A 26,679-nucleotide genomic window follows, 5' to 3' on the forward strand; every position below is an offset into this window, starting at 1 on the left:
AATATTGTCAATGCCACTTGTTCCCGGTGAGTCAGTTTCACATCACTTTTCAATTATATGGAATAATTTTGATTACATTTAATTTGGCATTTAATCTTCTCCATTCTTTGCTCCAAGTAAAGTTTCTGATAATGTTGGTTAGATGATTTTTGACATCTGCCACTCAAATAAGGATTATATCCATATTCACACTCTCATTTACTTTCCTAAGATACCAGCATAGCCTGAAGTCCATGTAAATACACATCACTCTCTCATTCACTATAAAAATATAGAACAGCAAGATGTTTGCAACAAGAGTATTCTCAATGTTTTTGTTCTGAACAGCAGTTAACCCGTTTAAAGAGCTGACATTATAAGCACTCTCTGTTCACAGAAATGTTCTATGAAATGAAGATCTTACTGTATAGAAATGATCTCTGCTGTATAAATACTGACTATATTTGGCAATCTTCAAGAATGAGCTTCTCCAGTAATGTATGTAGCTCATCCAACTCCATGTCCGATTTTAGAAACATCAGTATAAATTTTCATATATCCTTTGTAGCAACTGAGGATCAATGAAAATTCCTGTTAAATAATCACTTCTGGTTTCTCTTTTATTTTTCCATATGAGTGATCTAATCTTGTAATATTTGACAAAAGCCATGGAGGTATTATTTCTCTTGTAAAAATTTCTAGACTGTCAAGCAAAGCTATTTCATGTTTAATTACTAACTTGTGGTAGTGTATTGTAGCTGGTCTAGAATAGGTAGTGTGGTGTTCATATTAAGCAGCCAATGAGTTTTATTAAAATATTTATAATTTATATCAGCAAGAAGGGACCAAATATTTAATGCATATCATAATAGTAGAATTTCTCTTCTATATTGTAATGGCATTATGTCAGTTTCAGACATTAGCCTAGTCACCATTCTTATATAGAAAGCACCTGTGAAAAACCTAATTCCATTGTTATAAATGATATCTAACTTTCTTGGATGAGACTTTCTAGCAGTTGAATAAGCAGTAAACATGTAATAGATCGTTGATTGAACCTGTGCTATATAAAACCACAATAATGTTTCTTTACGTGAGCTCCAATTAATATTTGATAAAATTTAATATTGAGGGTTTTCTTGCATCTTATGCTTAAATCCTGTATGTGTAATCCCCAAGTAAGGTATTTATCTGATATTAAACCCCAAAAGCTATCTTTGTACTGAAATAAATGGCCATCAATAGTCAAAATAAAACTAGAAAGTGGATTTCTTTTTCTGCAGTAGTGAACACAGCATGTTAACTCTGGTGAAAATTTCAATCCATTATTTTTCATAACTTCACTATAGATTTTTTCAAATATTCATTAGTGTAGGTACTAAGTTACTGATGTATTTCAATGAACACACTGTCGTGATATAACGACAGGGGGGATCGTCAGTTGAGCTATGGTTACCATGAGTAGAAAGCAATGTGCATACTGTGATTTCATGAAAACAGATTTATTATTATTGTTTAGACATTTTGTTTAGTGTATGCCCATGATCCTCCTAATAAACCTTCTTATTAGACATTGGTATCAGCAGTTTAAGGATAAAGGAAGTGTAGTACACAAAAATGGTGGTGACAGACCTCCCGCCTCCAAGGAAGTTGTGGATCAAGTAAGAGAAAATTTTCTGAGAAGCCCAAGTAAATCGACCCTTCATGCAATTTTAAAACTGGGAATACCAAGATCTACAATTGTGAAGATTCTACATAAGTGCTTAAAACTTCATGCATACAAAATTTAGTTGTTGCATCCAATTGAAGATGACAATAAACCATTCATTTACAAAAACACATTATCTTTGGACATTTTTTATAAAATAAACAAGGATAATGTGTTTTTCGAAAAAGTATTATTCTCTGATGAAGCAACCTTTCATGTATTTGCCATCATAATTTCAAATTTGTTGTAGCGGAACCCACATTCCGTTTGACAAACACAACATGATAGCCTGAAAATTAACGTTTGGTGGGCGTTGAATGCTTATGAAGTGATTGGACCATTCTGTTTTGTCTACTAACAGTTACTAACGCTAGTTATCCAGATATGTTACAGGAGTGTGCAGTGCAAATTGAATATTGGCAACCACCAAAAGTTTACTTCCCAAGATGGCACACCACCACAGTGGGGTTTGCGTGTTACGGGCTACCTATATGAACCCACCGGGTTGGTCTAGTGGTGAACGCGTCTTCCCAAATCAGCTGATTTGGAAGTCGAGAGTTCCAGCGTTCAAGTCCTAGTAAAGCCAGCTATTTTTACACGGACTTGAATACTAGATCGTGGATACCGGTGTTCTTTGGTGGTTGGGTTTCAATTAACCATACACTTCAGGAATGGTCGAATTGAGACAGTACAAGACTACACTTCATTTACACTCATACATATCATCCTTATTCATCTTCTGAAGAGAATTATCTAAACGGTAGTTACCGGAGGCTAAACAGGAAAAAAAAAGGGCTACCTATATGAACAATTTCCTCAATGTTGGATTGGTCGTGATGGACCAATTTCCTGGCCACCTGATTCCCTGACGTTACAATACTCAATTTCTTTCTTTAGGGGTTTGTTTAAGACAGGGTGTACACAACGAAAGTTGTCAATATCAATGAACTAAATCATCAAGGCTGTTGCTGGATTAGCTGTGGAGGCCACCAATAGCTAATATGCTCATCAACGTTGGTTGGAGGGTACTGGATAAATAAAATACTCAGGGTGGACAAAAACCAATGAAGGCAGTGATGGCCAATGACACTGAAGGCAGAAAGGGAAGACTTCCCCACAGCAGAAGGGGTGGATGAGCATAGGGAGATAACCTGAATAAAACCCAGGGGAAATAAAGCTCTGTAAGCTGGAGAAGTAGTCTGTTTGAGAGAATCGGACTCTTAGAAGAAAATTCACTGGTCCTTCAGGTTGGGAGTTGGGTGTGGTGTTAAAGAAAAAAAAAACGGCTACAAAACCAAATGATGAGCCTTGAATCAGGATGGATTGGAATTAAAGATAATGGAAATGAACATGTCAAACACAAACCAGATCAAAAATGGAAACTTACTTTAAATATTGCATTCTAGAATATACAAATGATAAAGAATTCTCTCGAGTCCTGCAGATTGTGCATCGAGGAATAGACACGAGTAGGGAAAGAGGCAGGCCAAGAATTAACAAGAGCTCTGACATTGATAGGGATGAGAAGATGGAGAAAAGTGGCAAGAAACAGAGAAGATTGGAGGCAAGTCAGTGAGGAGGTCAAAGCCCATGCCAGGCTGTAGCACCAGGATACACATACAAAAAGAAGAATCAAAGGTATCATTAGATAATAACTGCAGATATTCTTCATAATGTGTGATGTGAAACTGAATATCACTTAGACTTTAAGTACTTCAAAAGGTGATCATGTGAAACTTGCTTGAAATTATTAAGTGTGTAAATAAAACTGTTTGAAATAACTTGTTCAGCAACAAAAAATTCCTGAATGTATATATTTTTTTTTTATTAACACCTAAAATGCACTGAATAATTTACAATCACTCTGTATTTAATTACGAAAATAATTAATTTTAATGTATAATAACATAAATTGTTAAGTTATCGTTTGATATTTATTTTGAATAATCAGTAATTTAATTGCTTTCGTTTTTTGTTACAGAATGCACTAATTCTGTTGTTGATGACAATATCAGTCATCTACAGCCAGGAAGTACCAGTTCCAGAACGGTTCCTCAGACCTAGAACTTTTAATCCACATCCATACACAGCTGATGCTGGTTTAAGGGATTATTCAATCGAATTAGAACCAAATGTGGAACCTGAAGCACATCCAACATTAGATCAGCATCCTTATCCATTGTTCCAAAGAATTGATACTCGTAATAACGATAATAGTCCAGTGCAGTTCCCAGTTGTACCACCTGTCCTTAAGAAAACACTAAAAAGTAAAACCTCTTCAAAGTACATACAAGTAAGTATTTCATAGACCACTCTTTACTTTCCTTTATTGTTTGTGATTAGTAACTGTACATGTATGTATGAACAGTAAGTGTATATATCTGTATATCACAATAGACAGGTCTCCATTATAGTAATATTTGTTTGTAAAGAAGAATTTTCTTTAAACATTCCAAATGCTGAATATTGAACTAATTAGACAATTTTTATAAAAATCACACATATTGATTATTTTTTAATGAAAAAAAAACCTGTATAAAATTTAAACTGTTACATCAATTTTGAATTAAAAAAATTTAGTCACATCCAAGTTCTCAAAGATTCAGTGTCATACATAACAAATTACACTTTGTGTAATTTTTATCAATGATTGTATAGACAATTATAGCTATTAGGATATATTTTGGATACCATAAAGTTGCAGTTGAAGACCTAATATGAAATACAAATTAATGATGAAAGTGGTCTCACAGCTCTCAGGAGCATTAAGCATACTGGCTCACGAATATCAGTGAAGAAATTAAAAAAAAAAAAAGAATGATCCGGCCGATTTCAAATTATTCATTTTTAATCTAATTATTAATTTCAAATCGCATTACCTTTCAGAAATTTTGTTTTGCATTTAATGATGTTAAACAGCGATTGTTTTACTAATTTTTAAAAGTATGTAGTAAAAATGAAAAAAGTTTTCTATCCTTTATTCTGACCCTGATGTGACATTAAAAAAGTACCTTACCAATTATAACAAAATTTTGCACAAAGTAGCTCATTCTATAAACTTACTGCCCCACTAAATTTCAGATCTATATCTGAAACAGGCCTTAAAAGTAGAGCTAAATGTCTACCGCTTTCTTTCTTTTTAAGTTAATACCAGTATAACATTCTGGAGATCAAAGTAAATCATATCTTTTATTTTAAAGAAATCAATCAATTTGTTTACATACTACCATTAAACTTCTCATTTTTTTACAAAGCTACAAAAAAATTAAATAATTGTTGTACTCTGTTAAAGATTAAAAAGAGTAAGAACAGCTTATATGAAATAAATTCTAAACAGCTCTTCAGAAATGTGAATAATATGGAATAAATAAAATCTTAAAAACTAAAGCAGTAAATCACAGAGTTTATTTTTACTAGCTTAGTCTTAAATACAATCCTAAAAAACTGATGCCAGTAACAAATTTTTTTCATGTCATATAAACAGTAGTATTCCAAAAGTAAAAAAATACCATTTGACACTTTTTTCATTAAAATTTATTAGTCATTCCTTAAATTTACAATATTAAACAAGAAATGTAAGCATTAAATAGATCACTAGCCTTAGTTGTCCGATTAGGTAAGAGGAATATTATTATAATTTCATGGAAACCTGCTACCTTCCATCTTTTAGGAATTAATATGGAATTCATTTTTTAGTGGTATTCCAGGGGATCACCTGTCGAAGATTTCCTGTATTCCCAAGAATTAGCACATCTTAATATTCATACATTACACTATCTTGTGTATATGCATATTTTGTAATGTTTAAAAACTAAGATGCTTTTGAAAATGTAAATAAGAATTTATAGAGGAATTTTTTTTAATGTATTTATGGTTTTTAAAATACATTCTTTAATGTTTATGTCTTTAAAAATTGATTTGAAAATTTCCTGTATTTATAAGTGGCAGATCTCTATCCTAGTAAACAAACTCTTTATAATGTATGTGTAAAAGTGTTTTAATTTGTTACACACCACTTCACACTACATATCAAACATATAAAATCCAATGAAACAGGAGTAATTCAATTGTCTGACAAGAGTATGAAGGATTATGTCCATATGAACTGGATACATATCTTGTTGCAATCTAGACGTCAAGAGAAAGTACTAATTACATGTGCATAATATGTTGTCATACTTCATTAAAAGCAAAATACTTTTTGTTGTGTATATTTAAGTACACACTCATATATAAGCAAATCCTTCACAAGAATTATATTTTTATAATATAATAATAAAAAGAAAGTATTTTTTTTTTTTATAGAAAACTCTTATTTATAAAACAAAAAAGCAAAACGGATCATGATTTAAATTTATTTTAAAGTATAATTGTGATTACTATTCTGAAACACTGCCTCATTTCAAAAAATAATTCAAGCAGAATTAGTTATCCAGCCTACTATTAATAATGGTTTTTATTGTTTGATAAGTTTCAAGTATTGATCAGGAAAAGGTGTCTATACTGTATTTCTTTAACTCCAAAACCACCATATAAATTTTTACTTTTTGACTTGATTTTTCTATTATGGCTAGGATCCATAAACTCAATGTTTCGATGAAGCTAAATGATAATTTTCATAGAATTGCAACAATATTATATTACAAATTTTACCTAACTGATGGTACTATACTAACTATATAGAATTTTAACTTAAATAATGTTTACTTTTTAATATGCACGCTTTTAAACATTTGCTACTTGTAGTAATAATAAAATAAAGGTACTTTAGTAGCCCTGAATTACAATTCAACATTAACATTGTATAAAAATTCCAGTCTTTACCTCTGTGTTCAGAAGAAATTGCACCTTTTCTAACTTTTTACTCAATTAACTAACTGATGAAATTGGAGAAGGCTTGGACCAGTATGATAAGCAAGTTTCAACATTTCTAAAACGTCAACAAGTTTAATATCACAGATTAGTTATGACAAGGATAATAAACATTGGCAAACATATCATTTCTCACAGAAATTTTTAAAAAATTCTCTTTTATATTTGAATAACCCTCGTATTATTATTATTATTGATTATTCATTTAAAAACTATTTAACCAATAAACTTTATAATATTAGGTTACTATAACTATTAAGTTACTGAATATTAAATTAAGAATTAATATTTCTTCAGCTGTACCTTGTTATATTACATCTACGAGTATGATGCTTGTACATTTATTTATAAATACAGGCAATAGGAGAGAATGGATATCACTTAAAGATTACAGATAATAAGAGAATGGATATAAACATTTTCAAATTTGAGACTGGTGGTTGAATTATTGTTTCCGCTCAAGAAGTAATGCATTTTCTCTCTTTCCTGAACTGAATGTCTCACCGTGTTTTATTGTTCCAGTTGTCACCATGCAGGTCTGCATATAATATTCTATTTTATTCAAAACTTTTCTCAAAAATATTTCATTGTGTAAGGTAAGAAACATGTAAGTTTTATTTAATTACTTACATGTTAGCCCCTTGACACTTCACCATGCAATATGTTAATTATATTTCATATTCAACTAGTAGAAATCCTCAATTTCCTTATGCAATACTTTCATTGTCTCGTGTGGCTTTATATCTTTCTATGATGTTTAACATAAGTATAATTAATTAATTCTCTATCTCTCTTCTTCATTCACACTGTGTATTAGCTTAGCAGTAAAAAGTGAGATTCCCCAACCTATATTGAGTCACTGTATTTGGTCACCCCAACAGCTTCATTGTAGTCAACTATTATTATTGTCTTCATTTCTAGTTTATACTGTAAATAGTCTTTTTTACTCAATGCTGCTCTTAATGGGAGATAGGAAGTTCTTTTAATTTTTTGTTATTCTACTCCAAATACTGAATAAATGAATTTGACAATGATTATGAGATCTGAATAATTTAATTATGTTTTTAGTATTAATATCTACTAGTAATAGATTTTATTTTTTATTTAGAAGAAAGCTATTTTGTGAAATGTTTTGAATAAATAAGTGAGTAATAATAAGACTTTTTTTTTTGTTACATTAACATGATTTATTTCATTCAAACTTACACTTTTGCAATATTATTATATCAATTTATTTCAAGTTTTAAGTATGCTATTTTTATTTAAAGTTAATTTATCTCATGTGTTTAATTGACTCCATCTCATTAAATTACTAAAACTAATAGTATTTCAGACGATATATAATGTCCTGCTGGTATTTTAGAAACCAAATATAAAGATAATGTTAAAGGCTTGAAAAATTGGCAGGTTACAGTGAACTACAGTGTATTAGTACACCATAGTGTACCTTATATTTACTTATTTATTCATGTTTCCAACTACAGAGTGATGCCAAATTATTATTAATTTTCTTTGTTTTTGGATAAGAAATGAATGTTGTAATATGGAAAACATGCCTGATGAGGACTTGAAACCAGAACCATTTAGATGAAATACAGAGATTGACACAATGTTTGGCATCTTAAATATAATTATTTATAAGTCTTACAGTTATGTTACAAAATTTAACTAAAATTCCTCTCATTCAAAATATTATTTATTTAGTTCTTAAAGAATGTAACTGGTATGTGAAGAAATTGTAGCAAAGAAAAATAATTAACTTTATAAATAGTGAAATAAAAATTTATCATGGTTAACAGTACATAATATTCATATTAATTAATTAATTTCCAACATATTCATATCATTAATCACAAGCAAATAGAACATACTGAAATTGAATTATTAGAGCTATAAACATTACTGTCATAGATATCTTTATTAATTATAAATGCATTAATGTGTACTACATATGTAGTTGAGATGAGTAACTTATTACATTAAGCAGATACTGAAATTAATCTAACTAAAATCTAAAATTTAAAGATCAATTCCAACATTAAGATGATGTATAATGTTACAGTATGTTAAAATTAATTATTAGATAAGAATCTAAATAAATTGTGAAGAGTAATTTCAGGCCTTTATGAAATTTAATTATGTATGTATAATTGGGCCTAAAACCTTACAGTTATAGGTAATCTGCCATGAAATACCAAAACTAACATTTACATTGTCAGAAATAACTCTTATCCCGTTGCAAGCTTATTAGGAAGAAAAGGACTGAAATGATTTGTGATTACTATCTTCACTATGTGTAATACTGTTAAGTCCTCCAAAATGAATATAGTAATCTTTTTTTAAATTAAATTTGTAGTTCACAAAATAATACTTGATTTCATATCTTGATATTTTAACAATTATAAAAATGATCTTGTAAAAACTGCTACTTATAACTGACTGATTGATTGGTAACACTATTTTTTCTTTTGAAAAAGTTGATTTCATAAATTATTATAAAATCAACACAAACACACATTACACATGGGCTAGATAAGTACAGGATGAGTGGGAGGGAGTTTTGTTTTGTTAACATGCACTTTCTAAACATCTTGCATTAAAGTGAATTGGATAACTCCCACAACACAAATGGAAAAGACATTGTATAATGATGTCATCTGGTTTGACATTTTAAATGAGGCTTCTATAAATTTGTATGTTTTAATTGTGTTTAAACATTCTGTCAGTTTAATTTAAAGACCAGCTATAAAAATAGATTTTCTGGTTAACTTTTATTATTCAAGAAACTTTATTCTTGCAGAAAATCTTTAGATACTTTTCAATCATAAGTGCAGTCTTAAAATATAGATAAACAAAATTTTTAATCAAAGTAATGTTTACATGTTACCTCAATTATTCACCCTATTTAATTTTTATTATATGTATTTTTTATACTCAATAATAGTATATATGTACGTAAAAAAAAATTAATTTGTTAACTTATATTCACATTTATATCATGCATTGGTATGCATGTTTTGTTTGTAACTTTAGCTTACTCTTTAGTTAAAGTCATTTATTTAAAGGAATCTGTTACAGCCATCCTCTACAATTGCACTGTTGTACAGCATATACACACTATGTTTTTAACCATGGCTAGTGGGAGAGCCACTCACCTATCTCAGTGCAAATTTGAAAAATTCTACTGTACTTTAGTTTTTATAGCAAGTTATTGCACACATAAAATAGGAACTATAACCAATTATCATTATTATTTTTTTATTGTTTCAAACTAACAATGATTTCTTCTGTTGCAGGTCCCAAAGAACTATGCATTCTCTTATGCAGTAAAAGATCACCAGTCTGGAGATGACTTCTCACACTCGCAAGCACATGATGGAAAAGCAACCCAGGGAGAGTACAGAGTAAAATTACCAGATGGAAGAATCCAAGTTGTTAGTTACACGGCTGATAACAAAGGTTATAGAGCTGATGTAAGATATGATGGTGAACGAAATGAGAAAGATGTGTATAGAAATGAACAACTTCCGTATCCTCATCCAGTACCAGGTTATATATCTACTACGCTATTTGATAAAAAAGTCCAAAAAGTTGGTCCTACAACACCAACATTTCTTGTTTATACACCTAATTCAGGTTATAGACCCGCACCAGCTCCACCAAAATATAAAACGCCTCCTCCTGCTCTACCAAAAATATCACCAACAATATCAACTGATGGTAGTTTAGGATATCAAAATCCTGTGTATTACAATACATACAATGAAGTTCATACTTCTCAACCATCAGATATAAAATATGTAAGTTCTGAAGAGTTTTTACAGTCAATAACAGCAGCAAAATATTTGCAAGATGTGTTACCAAAACAAGATCATCGCACAAAATCAGCACCATCGTTACGTGATTATGCAACAGTCCATCAAAATGTGTCACCAAATCCTGGACCAATATTCCAGGCAGTTCTATCATCAACTTCTGCACCTAAAATATCTGAAGATGAGAATAACAGCGATGGCATTGATTATTCATCAGAATTGCATTCAACTGTAGCAGCTCCTCAAGCAATTTATCCATCTTCAACACCATCAACTATATATCAAGATTCATATTATGCTTTACATCCATCACAAACGTCTCAAAAAGTTATATCACCAAATGTAAAATACATATATTTAACTTCATCACAGTATGATGCTTATAAAGACCATTGATGTCGTATTATACCACATACACTTACTAAATAAGCAGATTTACAAAAAGCTCAATTTTATTAATGTCATTACTTCATTCAACTTCAAGTTATATTTATTTATCATTCTAATTTCTCCAGTGATTATGTACCCAACTTCTTGTAAAACAGCATCAATTTTTTTTTTTGCAGTGACACAGATTAGCATTATATATATATTGTAATTATTTAATGTATAAACTATCTCATTTTAATTTCTTTGATACAATTCCATAAAAAATAGGAGAAATCACTGAATGCATAAATAATCAAAACTGGATTTTGTTTTATGTACTTATGTACATTCATTCATTCTGTAAATTTTATAATTCAAAGATCCAGTCAATTTAATACTATCTTTTATTATCATTTTTAGTTAATATTCACTTAACCCATTTCCTTTTCTTCTATGTCCTTCTTCTAGTCCTTTTCTTCTATGAAATCTAATAATTTTTATTCTGGACTGTAAATATGTTGTCCTCCCTCTCACCATTGATTGCTTTGTCACACCATTGTGAAAGAATTCTCTTCTTGGAATTCCTCTTTTCCTTTAGATTAGATTTGATTTATGTATTTTTCAGATTACAAGAAATCTCTCTTATGAACAATCTCTCTTATGCTGATACTAGCAGTGGTGAGGATTCAAACTAGACTTCCTGAGAATTTGTACATATACAAAAAAATATATGTTTAAGGCACATCGGGTTGTGTAAGTAAAACTATGTCATAGACCCCATTCTTCCCTGGGATTACTTACCTAACATTCTGTTGAGTTTCTGAGCTTACAAGAGAGCACCTTAAACATAAATCTTGTTCTGGAGTTAGAGTAAAGGCTTACCTAATGCTGTTTAAAATTCTTATCTCTCTCATTACAATTCTAATAAGATTCAATAATCATTCTAGGACAACTTCCAGAATTGTTTATTGTTAGATAAACCATAAAATGTTTTTATACTTTACAAAAAGTTTCTGATCAAAAAAAGAGAGCAAAAAAAGAGAGTTTTTTTTACAAGAGAGCACCTTAAACATAAATCTTGTTCTGGAGTTAGAGTAAAGGCTTACCTAATGCTGTTTAAAATTCTTATCTCTCTCATTACAATTCTAATAAGATTCAATAATCATTCTAGGACAACTTCCAGAATTGTTTATTGTTAGATAAACCATAAAATGTTTTTATACTTTACAAAAAGTTTCTGATCATGTGTGTATATATGCTAAGTAGTTCATTTTACGTGTTTTTGTTAATTTTTTCATTTCTCTTCAGAATCATCCATTTAGCAAACTTTTTTGTTTTTTTTGTCCAGTCATTTGACTGGTTTAATGCAGCTCTCCAAGATTCCCTATCTAATGCTAGTCGTTTCATTTCAGTATACCCCCTACATCCTACAGCCCTAACAATTTGTTTTACATATTCCAAATGTTGCCTGCCTGCACAATTTTTTCCTTCTACCTGACTCTCTAATATTAAAGCGACTATTCCAGGATGCCTTAATATGTGGTCTATAAGTCTATCTCTTCTTTTAACTATATTTTTCCAAATGCATCTTTCTTCAATTTTCCGCAACACCTCTTCATTTCTCACTTTATCCACCCATCTGATTTTTAACATTCTCCTATAGCACCACATTTCAAAAGCATTTTGTCATGAAGTAATTTTTATATATATATTGTGCATAAAATATCACACCACTTTATGTATCAGTAGTCATATATTAATATTACTGCCAAATACAAAAATCTGAAAAACCAATACAAAAAATATTTTTTGTGTTGAAAAATATTTTATTTTATTTATTTTTTTAAATACGTTTCAAAATCATTGTACTGTTAATGCATTTTTAAAAGGAGCATAAAAAACAATTACTTGTCATGATTATCATAAGAACCTGTAATCACTGAGTTTTTGAAGGATAGAAGACACCCCTTTCATACTTATTATGTTCATGATTTTCCTGAGAATTAAGATATTGTACGGATTACAGGAAAATACTTGTGCAGTTTAAGAAATAATCTAAAAAAAGTAATTATTTATGTTCTTAACTTTTGTGAAATTCCTTATAATTTTTGTATTGATTTATTACGTTATAATTTGAGATAGTACATCTGCCATAACAAGAACTCATAGAATTACAACAGAATCAGTTCAAGACAAGGAAACTACCAAATTACAATTGGGCTATAAAGTAATAAATCACAAAATACTGATTGGCTTTAGTGTTAACGACCTACCTATTGATAGATTAACTGTTGTTAAGAAATAAAAGGAGGTTTTTTCAGATAACTATGATCTCTTTGTTTTATTAGCTAATTTCAGTTTAACTTTGGAACTTTATTGATTAAAAGAATTTAGTTTTTATTTACTTAATAATGAATAAATAATATAAGAGAAATGAAATAAAACATATAATAAAGATCAAAAAGTAAAGAACAAAATATTGTATCGATACAATTTCTTTATTTTAGAAAAAACACTTTTCAGAAAAGTTTTTCTGTGTAAATTAAATAATGTCTTTGTAATTTTATTTCTTTTCAATACATTTAGGCATTAAGTTTCATTTATTTATTAATTATGTATCTGAGTTAATTACTTTAGTAATTATAATAAGTAATGATGATAAAGTAGTTGATAAGTAATTAAAATACGCATAAAATATTTGAAGAAAGTGACAGATATTTTCCATTTTATAAAACAAGATATATGAAATCCTTACCAAATTATGCAGTAATTTGGGAATTAAAGAGTTCAGCATGGTTGCTTGATGTATAAATGTGGAGCCACTTACATCAGCTTTAAGATTTAAAAATAAATGAAGCAGATAATTATTAATATTATTTTAGTTACTTTAAATTTCCTTCTGTCTGGCTTTCCAGGAATTTAGTGTTTCTATTTTCATGTGAGTTATCTACTGAAACTAATATAAACATTTGTTGTTACTTTTTACTAGTTACTAGTTAAAACCAAAGAGAAGGATGAAAGCCTATGAAGTCAGATGAGCCCCAGGACTGCTGAGGTGCCCAGAAAAGGGCTGGTTTTCTCTATAAAAATGAATTAGAGATTATACTTTCAGATATATCATTCAAAGTAAAGAGATAAAATGTATGTTAAAAATATTTGTTTGATTTTACATGACAATAATAGCAAAGGAAATGATTAGTTTCATTTTATTTTATTCATTGAACAACATGATGAATTGAGATTACATAAAAATTATAATCCACTTACTTTCAGATTATTGGAACATTTCTTCCAAAGAACCTTTTGAAATTAATTATCATCGCCTAATTCAATTATGTTTTCGATAGCACTAAATATATTCTCTTATCATCTTATATGGGCACCAGTAACAACAGAGCTTCCAGAAACTTCAATAAAAAGTTGAAAAGTTTTAGTAATTTTTTTCCACTAATTTGTGATAAAAAAACGATCAGCTTATTCTCATAAAATAACTTTCTTATCAAGTGCAAGAGTTGTAAAATCCATGTATATTTAACTTAGAACCCTTTAATACTATTTGCAGCTCTCCACTGCTGTTTAATATCTTCATCTCCTAACATTTTTCCTTTAAATACATGTAAAAAGATTACAATTCAATTAAATTCAATTATAGTATTAATAAAATAATATTTAAAGTGTCTTATTCAAACAGATCATACACCCTTTAAATTATTTTTAAATTATTTTTAATTAGTTTTGTTAATAATAGCCACATACATGTTTAATAGTGCCATGTGTTATGATTAGACGTTCTGTTCATTAAAATATTTTTTTCATCTATAAAAATGTATTTCAGTTTATTTTGTTAATCTCATTTATGCTGCAGTTTTTATTAACAAAACAATTTTTATTATTTAAATATTTACCATGTTAAATCATATTTTTTTTTTTTTTTTTTTTTTTTAGTAATTTAAGAAAATATTAGGACATGTTTTTTTTTTTTTTGTATTTTATTCTAAGTAAAATTTATACAATTTTTAACACAATTTGTATGAATGAGACTGTATGTACTTACTGTTAAAAAAATAAAAGTATTTCATAATATCCCTGAGTCTTATTTACTAATCTGATTAAACAAAATTAAAAGCAAAATGTCTCTTTGTTCTTATCACGGTAATTATAAGAATAAATGTCTATTTATTAATTTATTATACTTTTTCAGCTGTCTCTACAGTGATTATTTCCAGTCTATTTATAAAATAACTAATTTTCTTATGTCTAAACTCTTAAATGATTTAGTAAAATGCTTCTAATTTTAACTATATGACATAGATGGTATGCATTTTTGTATTTCTGACTTTTATAAGTAAGTTCCCCACTAATTATTTTCTATCATTTTTACTTCCTTGTACGAAGTAAAGGAAGTATTGTGATTACAAAAAATTGCAGTGTTCAAATTTCAACAGAAAACCCACTTTGACCATCGCTGAATCCATTTTGACTAGTTTCGACATGACGTCTGTACATACATATGTACCTTGCATAACTCAAAAACGATTAGCCACAGGATATTGAAATGTTGTATTTAGGACTGTTGTAACATCTAGTTGTGCACCTCCCCTTTTGACTGCGATCCAAAAGTATTTTGGATCAAAAGTGTCCAAAAAGCCCAAAATCCAATTTTTTGGATTTTAACTGCAGTAATAATCTCTCATTGAGAGCTTTTCAATGATGTATCATAAGTGGTACTTATTTTCATTGGTTCCAGAGTTACAGCCAAATAAGATGTTAATTAATGAAATATTTGGATCTTACAAGGGGAAGGCACATCGGTTCGAATTTGACTTCATTTCCGACTTTATTTTTTCAATTTAAATTGATTTATTAATAATTATTAATCACTAATTGTAAAAAAAAAATGTTTACAATGAATAATAGTTCAATAATAATAATAAAAAAGAAATATGAAGAAATATCAGAAGTTATTTATGAAATAAAATTTTATGTACTTTTCATTTTAAAAAAATGGGTACATGTAATTTAATAGGCGTACAAGGAAGTCATGTGGTTTCCACATCAGCTTTTTAATTTAGAGAATCTTATGACGTTTATTTTAGGCACAAACACCATTTTTAATCTATTCTAAAATAAACAAAAAAAATAAATAAATAAAAAAAAAAATTTTTTTTTTTATAAGTGTAATGTTAAAGCAGGTTCTTAGACATGTTTTATGGTTATAGACCACCAGGAGGTGCTGCAGTAGAATTGTTTCTTCAAAACAGCTTCGTGGGTTTTTAAAATTTTTAATTTTATCACTTGTTAACCTAATGTTAACAAAAAAAAAACTGAAAGTTTTTATTAGGTTTTTATTTAATATAACAATGTAATATTGTTAGTCATGCAAGAGCTCAAATTTAATTTCTAGGTGATAATTCATTCTATCTTGAAATGCTCTCTGCCCATTTGCAAGCATGTCAAGGGTAAAGAATTGACATGCATCAGTTCTTCAAGTCTTCAATATCTGCTACAGAGGTTTTGTAAACTTTATATAGCCCTGCAAGAAAAAATCCAGTGGTATAACATCTATTAAAATATCTCTAATAGACTGTTTAGGTTTGTCCAAAACAAAGAAATCAATTTTTTTTACTATGATCTAAAGAAATTGACCTGTGTTTTTTATTGTTAAACACTTCCAGAGTTTCTTGAAACAGGATGATCAATGAGATCATTAAAACAACATTTTGTTTTGATAATTTCTATTTCAGCCTGTTCAAGCCGAATTGGCAAAGATCTGATGAACAGCATACCTGTGTATCTTGCTGCCTAACGAGCATGGGTTTAGAATACTACTCAATTAAAGACAGTATGTGTACAATATGACTACTTTTTATTCCAATCAATGAACAAATTCACATCTTATATTTATTATTTACTTATTTAATCCAGAGTTTATATATTATTAGATTAATAATTTATTTCTTTAATAGATACTGAAATAGATATGTTATGCAATATTATGCAGACTAATCGGCTCTTACTGGTTAGTGTTTAGGCCTAAATGTATTTATTTATAGTTTTATAATTGTATAAAATATCCAAGCCAAACATGCACAAGATTGATGTCTACTGTTTATGCTACACTCTTCGCCCTTTGTTCTGAGAGTGGCGAACAACTGTATGCTAGCCTAGGCTATGAATCAACGTAAGAAAATTTTCTTTATTCAAGTTTGTGTAAGTAATAACCGAATGATGTGTCATTCTAAACATTCAAATGAAACAAATAAATGAAACAAATATCTCTATTTATACAATTTCCTGATTCCTTCAGACTAACTTGTTTTTGTAAATGATTCCATTCTAATTTATACTATATTTGCAATTAAAACTTGTCCAGTTAATTGTGTGTATCTAAAGAGTATGTAAATTGATTTTATTATTTTGCATATTATGTCTAATTTACGTGGAAAAGGCTCTCACCACCAAGGGAAAGAAATTATACACAACATTTTTAATTGTATGGCAGGAGAAGCTGCAGTTGGAATGTTTGTTAGTGACGCCAAAAAAGTTGTAGAATGTGTTGTGTCTGCCACAGGAGACTCAAAAAGGACAGTTTAATGAATTACTAATGAAATAGCTTCGGAAAAAAATTCATTTCTCCTCGCAAAGGAATGGGATGCTCATGTTTGCACCCTACTTTTTAGACCATTCATACTCATATGAAAAAATTGGCAAAAACAAGAAATTTTTAATTTGAAGCTATGATTTTCACATAATCTTACGCATCACCATCAAAGTTTGTTGTCAAATCCATTCTGAAATACCGTCCTAAAATTATTTTTTAGCTTTTAGTGCATTTAATTTAAGAGTGGTTTTAAATTTTTTTTTACATATTTTTTATTTTCTACTTTTTAGTGCATTTAATACAAGAATGTTTTTTAAAATGTTTTTTTTTTATATTTTTTATTTTCTATTTTTTATTCTTTATAAGTTTATACATTATAACTGCGCTAGCGCGCAGGCTTGAGCGTGCTTAGCGAAAGATCGGTACGTTGTACGGTGTGCGAGTGCAATCAAAACATAGAGTTAAAGGATTTAATTTCCGGATAACCAAGCTCCGGTCGATCAAGAGCATACTCGTTGCATTAAACAGTTAGCGCTCGACTTGGTGATACATACGCCGAAAATCGGACGAGCGGTTGCCGAGATATTACGGTGGCACCCCATCACCCCGTCCCCACGAACCGAACGGCGTCCTGGGGGCACTTGAAAATATTATCTTTTGACGGATACCACTGGGAGTGGATGGGTATATTTGCTTTGGTCGAAACATTTTTTCAGAGCGCTAGGACCGACCGTTTTCGAAATATTTGTGATTTTTGTCTGAAAATTCGCATCCGGTTAAAAAGTACTTAATTTTCCCAAAACTTCGGTCGCTACAGTACAGAATTTCTAGTAGCAACAGTGTACCCTAATATATATCTCACTTAAAATTTCTTTCACTAAGAAAATATGCACTAAGATAACATGTAAGAGAGGTTGGATAAGTTCAAAGGGCATCTTTTTCACTTAGCAACTTACAGGCATCTTAGCGACTTGAAAATGTTGCTAAAATGTTTTGTCATCAGGAGCAAACCTGTATGCAAAATTTCAGAGCGAATGGATAAGCAGAAGTGCTTCAAAATTCGACTAGAAAGTTCCATACCATGAATCACATACATAGACCAAGAACGTGTTAATATAAGAGTGGTAAAAATAAGTTAGCTAAATATTTGTGTATTGTTTTATTCAGATATGAATTTATTTATTTTTTTATATAAATATAAGACTAAAAATAATTTAAAAAATTTTGTTGTGAATTTATTTATTGACTGGAATAAACATTACTATTAAAAATACAAAAAAATATTTATACTGTAAATTACTATCCAAAAACATTACAATGAAATTGTAAACCATATGATAAGGAGTCTTGCAGATATCACTTCTTCCACTCAAAAAAAAAAAATTTCTGTAATATAAATAAAACTGTTTTTAAGAAATCAATACTGATGTCAAAAAAGGTAAGACACTACATTTATATTATCAAAATCTGTTATTAATTTAGAATTAAAAAAAAAAAATACATGTTAAATATATGTAATAGACAATAGGTATACAATAATAGATAATAAACAATGTTTAAGCGTTCCATATAATAAGCAAAAAAAAAGAAAAAATTGTTACATTCATATGTAATACACATCACATTTACAGAAATAATACAATTCTTATGATTATTCGTTGTTTAATAAATAAAATCGGGCTGGTAAGAGTTTTGTAACAATTTTTTTTTTCTTATTATATGGAACGCTTAAATATTGTTTATTATCTCTTATTGTATATCTATTGTCTATTGCATATATTTAACATGTATTTTTTTTAAAGAAAATTCTGAATTAATAACAGATTTTAAGAATAGAAATGTAGTGTCTTACCTTTTTTGATATCAGTATCGTTTTCTTAAAAACAGTTTTATTTATATTACAGAAATTTTTGTTTTTTGAGCGGAAGAAATATCTGCAAGACTCTTACCACATGGTTTACAATTTTATTGTACATTTTTTGTATATCACTGCATTTTGTTAGATTATTCTTTTATTTTTTTTTTTTTATGAATTACTGATTGTTCCCTTATCTTATCTCAATTAATTGTCCAGTTTCATCCCTAAAATGAAATTATGCAAAGTGTCATGCTAAATAATTTTAGCCACAATTCTTCTTCACTTGACACATTTGTTGCACAGTTAGATTAGTGATACTGTAAACAATTAGACAGTATGAGTGGATAAAGAATATATTTACAAATAAAAAATGTTTTTATTTGTTTTTATTTTTAATTGGTTAGAATAAATACAACCTTTCTGTAAAATTATAATACCTTTCAATATTTTGGTAACAGAGGGTTTTCTTTTAATCCTACTGTAAAGCATTCACCCCAAAAGTATTTACCACAGTAATTCATTCTAATTAAATCTTATTTAATATTAGGGGAAACAAATTAGAATATTTTTTTGTTGTTTTTGAATTAAATTATCTTTTTTTATGTTGTATGAGATTCCTCACACTTATTTAACCTTATTTCACCTTATTTAACAAAAAATCAAATGATTCTGGTTGAAATTCAGTTCAATTAACAGATTTTATTATTACAAAAACTTCATCTATTGGCGTAGTTTAAAACTATTCAGGTTAAAGACATAAGAAGAACTGTGACAGTATCTTTGAGTTTTTATATTTATGATTCACAATGATTTAAAAATTTGAAGAAATTCTACAAGTGGCTACAATATATGTTATTGTGAACTGAAAATCATAAAAGCTTTGTTTGAGATCTATGAAAATTTTAATATGTAATGTGGTTTGAACAACATGACAGGAAGGGAATGGAAGCTGGTGCAGCATTCATTCATCAGAAATGGTGAGCCCAAAAGTTATACCATGTATATTAGATAGATCTTAACACATGAACCAAATGAAATAAAAATAAATATTCCTCAGCAACTTTTGTGATTAATCTTGTAAATATATTATATTAGTTATAATTAGATACTGACATGTTTCAAAGATTATGTTCCTACTTTTTATGGAAGATAAATAGAAGATACATTGACAACTGATACACCAATATGTAAGCTTTTGGTTAATAGAATTTTCACATACCATTCTATTCTATAAACCCTTAAAAAATAGTTATTTTCCTCTCTGACCATAATTTATTTTATTATTTTTTGTATTTTTATCTGATTATGAGACATAACAAATATGAATCATAAGTCTCTAGAATCATGTCCATGTCATGAATAAGAAAGAAAACATGTATTTTAATTAGTAATATGATAAATTAAATAAATGAAATAATGTCAGATTTACTAGACTAAGTTAGAAGTCAAATTGTATAGAATTAATTAAAATACTCCCTATTTTTTGTGATAATATGAATGTACTTTTAGTTTTTGTATACATCTATTAAGTTATTTTCATTTACATTATTTTATAATTTGGCACTACTTGTCAGCTTGATAATTTTTCTCCTATTCCTCCTTAACAGAGTTTTATAGCTTCTTACAATGATGTGTATTTTTATACTCAGGATATAATAATAGTTAAAATTATATTTCATTTGTTTCTGATCTGTTGGACACAGTAACAGAGAAGAGATAATAAAATAACTTTTTTTTTCTAAATGTTATACGCACAAATTAATTGTAATTAATTAAAAAATGAAAATTAATTAATTAATTAATTTTTTATTTTTATATGCACAAATTAATTGTTTTACTGGACAAAACATTTTTGATGATATTAATAAATGTATTCTTGTGTTCCATTTCTCTGCATACAAGAGTGTACTACACTTTTCATACCTTGGAGTTTTTGTGTTTTTTTAGATGCACTGCAAGTTTAAACAAAGATTTACACTAGATTATAATTAGGTGCATTAAGCATATTAACATATCATATTTGGATTAATTAACACTACATTACATTAACCAAATTTACACAGTGACATAAAATCAATACCACTTACCTGTTATCCTTTACTGTAATTTCAGTTCATTTGTGAACAAGTTACTTCATGCAGAAGAACTGTTGTGAGTTTAAATACTTATCTATTTATTTTACCAAATACATGCCTACAATTGATTGTCATAAGCCAGAAAGAACAATCAAACATCAGTTTTAAAAGTTGTTGCAAGTAACACCTATCACTTCAGTACTTGATTTATGAAATCTACCAAATTCTTTGTTTACCTACAATTGGTTATTGTATTTAATTATATGAGTTTTTAATGGACATATTCAAACAAAATTTTCTCTGCAAATCCTCCACTAAGAACAACCTGTGATGCATGCCATAGCATGGCGCTCATCACTACGTCTCCTTAACCTAATGAAATATCAACAATACTTACTTTCCTAATCAATAATTAATATTTAAATGTTCTGTCAATATCTGTATCAACAAACGGTCCATGACACCCCCTCTAGCTTTAAGATAAAGTCTGAAAAACTGATGGAATGAAGCAATGTTTAATCTTTGTATTTTTCCTGGCATTCATCCATCATTACTTGTTCTATAGTCCTATCAACTACTTTTTCTTCATAAATATGATCACATTAGAAAGCTTACAGTTTGGGCACATTCCGACAAAACACATAGCACATGGCAAGCCATTGTACAGTAGAACCTAAAAATCAAAATTAGCATTATTTAACAAAAATTAATCTATCAGCATAAATGAGTGCATCATACAAAGGTGCTAATCCTTATGTCATAAAACGATGCAGCAGATATAAATATGAATTCAACACGTATGAGTTATCTCATTAGTTTAGGCTGAATAATCCTGTCAACGCCATATGCAAGTGCAATTATTATTTTATATGTATAATAATGTACTGTAAGTTACCACTTGTCTGGCGTTATAGCATGCCAGTGATATGTAATTAAAAATTTTGTTGAGTCTTTGTTATTGATTATTAATATTTATAACGTCATTTGCAATTCTTCACACCATTATTCAATTCAGTGAAAGAAGTATTTCAGTCTCTATTACCGTGTTATTCCATATGATACGACACAGTTTAGTAGTTCATTTTTATAAGAGTTTTATTCAGTATTATTTTCATTCATTTTAATTTACCGTGTTTTTGTGCAAATCGGGTTTTAACAATGAGTGATTCTGTTGTGAAACAAACTTGGAAAATCCTTAAATAGCTCCAAAAAAAAAATAATCAATCACATTGTACAACCTTAAAACAAAATAACCCTGAAACTAAAGTCAGAGACATTGCTTGGAAAATAAGTAGTGCAACAGACGTTAGTAAAAGAACAATTTTTAATATAATAAACACAAAATCGAAGGTAAACATGTTAGTCCTAAAAAGACTCAAAAGCGTGTGAAAATGATTGAAAAGTTGGAGGATTTTACTAAAACCATTATCAGAAAAATAGTTCATTAATTTTATTTCAATAACGAGCTTCCTAACTTGAACAAAATATTAAATGCTGTGAATATCGATTCTGAAATGCCGAATTTTTCTAAAAGTACATTCATTTACATTGTGTTTAAAAATCAATGAATTTTCGTTTCACGTTCAGGAAAAATAATTCCTTATTGATTGAACGCAAAGATATTATTTTATGGCCTAGGGAAAATTAAGAGATATAAAGCGATTTCGTAAAGAGGTAAGACAATTTATTATCTAAGTGAAACATGGGTTACGGGATGTACGGGAAAAGGCATGGATGGATAAAGAAATAAAGGCGCAAAAAACTATTTTGTGAAAGATTTGTCAACTGGGATTGAAAACCGCGGATGAAAAAGTTAAAGATTAATAGTAACGAAAGTAGGAAGTAAAAATCGGTCTTTGAACGGTGGTTTATGGGTATTTGAATCCAGATATTCCCAAGAGTATCACGATGAAACGAATGGTGACAATTTTACGCAGTAGTTCAAAACACTTTCAGGCCGAGTATACGGCAACAGGTTATTTCGTTCGTAAGACCGGAGCCCGAGTATTTGTCGGGCTGCTGCATGTAAATGAATAGTAAAGTGACGGACTTAACACTCGTTGCTAGGCCTCGTAGACTCTTTCAGTAGTTCATTATCAAGATTCAATATGAATTTCAATGCTATCTAGCGGATGTTTTAGTTAATAACAATAAAAACAACACCACATGTTCAACAGCGCTTTAGGTTATAAAACGTACGGTTACATGTCGTTTATGTGCTTTGGTTTCTTTTCTGTTGGTTTATCTTTATTTTAACGTTTTATATTGTGTGTGTGTTTATTGTAAAGCTTCTATAGGCAAGTCTGAGAGAAAAGAAATAAGTTGGTGTTGCCCTGTGTTCAGTTCCGTTGTGGTTACCTACTTGCTTCAAATTGTACCACACAGCTAGGGCTAATTACTGTATGTAAAAAAAAAACTTAACGAAACTAATGTAAATATATTTAGAAACTATGTCAGTGAACTATGTTTGTAAAATTAAATGAATGATAAATATTAGGGTAATATTTCTTTCATTAATTTATTTTGACCGATTTTGTGTGAAAAAGTACTGTAAAACGAATCAATTTTCAAAAATTCGTACCTAATTTTCATTAGTTATAATTTTTTTTCTATTGCCATTAGAAAGTGTGAAATTTTATCTTGTAGACAGTTCAAAAAAATGTCATAATGTGTAGTGATTACAACAACGTTGTGTTTATTGACTAGTCTGTGTGCTGTTGCTGTTTTTTATTTTTATGAAATTTGAAGGAAATATAGATGGCGACAATTTTTTTCTGTAAGTAATCTATTACAAATATTTTTATCTTTACTGATTGCTCATTTCTTTCTCTTTCAGGTGATATAACGTATAATAGGTTATGCAGTAGCTTATGATTTTTTTTAGATACCTCATAAACGCCCAGGCTCCATTCCAACACGTTATTAAGGTTTAGGTCTGAAAGTGTTAAAAAATTGTCGAAATTGTTGCTGAAGGATCCGTCATAGTAACGGGTAATGCCGATGGTTAAAATCAAGAAAACCACCTCGTACATCAAAGACATGTTAAAAGTAGAACTAATAAGATTAATAAAATCAGTTAAACTAAAACATATTCATTATAAAGAAGATGAAATAATAAAATTAAAAAATTGCGTCTTCCTCCATACCATTACAATTTTAATCCAATAGAATTGTTACGGGAACAAGTCAAAAACTACATTGGGAGTAATAACAAAATTTTTAAGTTAAGTGATATAATAAATTTTTTGAGAGAATGTGTTAATAAAGTGGATGCGAATGCTTGGAAAATTGTATTCAACATATAAATAAAAAAAGAAAAAAAGCATGGGAAGTGGACAGTTTGTATGAAAATATTGTAGCAGGTATGATAAATTTGGGAAATGTTGACAGTAGATTAATAGACAGCAGTTTGTAGGTGTTGAAGAAATACATTGAGGTAACAAATATTATTTTCCGTTTTACTTGATGAATTTTAATATAGCGGTAACTTACTTTCTTAATTGTTTTTATCTTTAAGACAAATATCATTTTATACAATTTTCTAATTTTTGTATTTCAAGTTATTTTTACTTAAAAGTAACCTTTAAAGTTATTTTTGTTAAAAATTAAGATTTTTTTTTTTATCGGACGGATTACGCCAAATTGAATTTAGATAATCTAATTAAATTAGAATATCATACTGTCACGTTTTGGTTTGCTGCATGCTTTCGTGAAACAAATTATACTTCAAAAATCCATGATAAATTGTTTGTAGATAAAGGAGCTCGGTTCTAATTCTAACTTACTGTTCAATAACTTTCCTACATGACTTCAATGTCCTTATGGAGATCACGGAATATGTGGTTTAAGTCTTAATTTTCCATCCAGAATTGTACATAAACACCAGTGTTGTTGAAGATATCTAATATTATATTATAATAATTTGATGTCTTGGTCTGGAACAAATTAACTCATAACAAATTATTTATATTTTGCCCTTTTATTACATAAACTTTATAAAATAAAATCCATTCCTCTACAATCTTGCAGGCCTCACTTACATGATCTGCAATATTGTTTTAAAATCAGTTTCTGTTACTACAGTACTATGAATTTTTTGATAATTTCTTATTAATGCTCAGATGTCATTGACTCTGGAAAAAATACTGATGATTTTTCTACGAAACACAATAAATCAAATCCGATGTTCCCAGAATGAATTAATTGCCCATCGAAGGTATTCCGGTACTCATGATTTCAAATTTTTCTGTTTAAGTATTCACTAACAGAACAATATTCCGTTAGTCAGGTAAACGTTATCTAAAACAGTGTTTTCATTTTTAACGGAACGAGTAACCTACTTTCAGCTCTGTAATTATTTTTCATTGTTGGTTTTTTGTGAATCAGGTAGGGTGGAACTTCAAACAGTTTTGTCATTTTCAATTCTCTTCAAAAACGTAGTCCACACTCTCTCCTGGATGAGGAGGTTCTCATCCAGGAGAACCTGGATTATATTGGTTTATATAATTGGTTATATAAACCAATTCTCCGATAAACCATCGTCAGTCAAAACATTCGAATGCTTGAAACAAACACGGTCAGCAAAACTTACAATCTCTCGAAACAAGTTATTTTCCTGATCTCCAAATTTGTTGACACTTCAAAATCTGGATAATACAAGAATAGTATTCTTGATGATTTGCGTACGATTAACATAGGCGATGTTTTATTATTCTATGACGATCAGCGGTGAAAATTAAACAGAACTATTCTAACAATTAATCGACCCAAAGTTGTATAAAACTTTCTAGACTAGGTCATAACACTTTCAGTCACTATTGAGGCCATTTTCAATAACTATTGCATAATAGACTAGAAACGTAAAATCACGTTGACCATAATAATAATTCAATTTTTTTCTGAACATAAGTTGTCCTTTTTATTGACTATTTGATTTTTCATCATTTATATTTGAGTTTAGAATATGTTTAATAATAAATTCTAATTAAAAACTGAAATGAGCTAAAAATTAAATAAAATGTCTCTTGAACGTATTTCTATTTCAATTGCTAATTTATATTTGGGATTTGAGGTTCTGATATTAATCAATAACGTACACTGGCTATTACATTTAATTAATAATGTGTGTGTGCGCGCGCGCATAAAAGTTAGTTGCTTTTATACAGAATGGAATACTAGACAATCGATACCGTACTGTGTACTTTGCTAGTTGGGGTTCAATTAACCACACATCTCAGGAAGTTGAATATGTTTCAAACTACACCTCATTTACATATCATGCATATCACCCTCATCAAACTGGGCCATGATGGGGGGGGGGGTGCTTGTTGTTATATATAATTTGTGTATATATATGTGCGCGCAAACAAACACACTCATCCGCGCTTAAAAATCAGCTACTT

At 29.1% G+C, this 26,679-nt stretch overlaps 1 protein-coding gene across 1 annotated transcript in view; it reads left to right on the plus strand.

Moving 5' to 3' along the window:
- The window catches only part of LOC142320251 (uncharacterized), a 57,839-nt gene extending 47,038 nt beyond the window's left edge, over positions 1–10,801 (plus strand). The window contains exons 2-3 of the mRNA XM_075357954.1: positions 3,669–3,980; positions 9,856–10,801. Coding sequence (XP_075214069.1) covers positions 3,669–3,980; positions 9,856–10,770 — 1,227 coding nt within the window. The 3' untranslated portion in view covers positions 10,771–10,801. The remainder of the gene's footprint in view (positions 1–3,668; positions 3,981–9,855) is intronic.
- The last annotated feature ends 15,878 nt before the right edge of the window (positions 10,802–26,679 follow it).

This window comes from Lycorma delicatula, chromosome 2 (assembly GCF_047948215.1).
Source record: "Lycorma delicatula isolate Av1 chromosome 2, ASM4794821v1, whole genome shotgun sequence".
Lineage (NCBI taxonomy): Eukaryota > Metazoa > Arthropoda > Insecta > Hemiptera > Fulgoridae > Lycorma > Lycorma delicatula.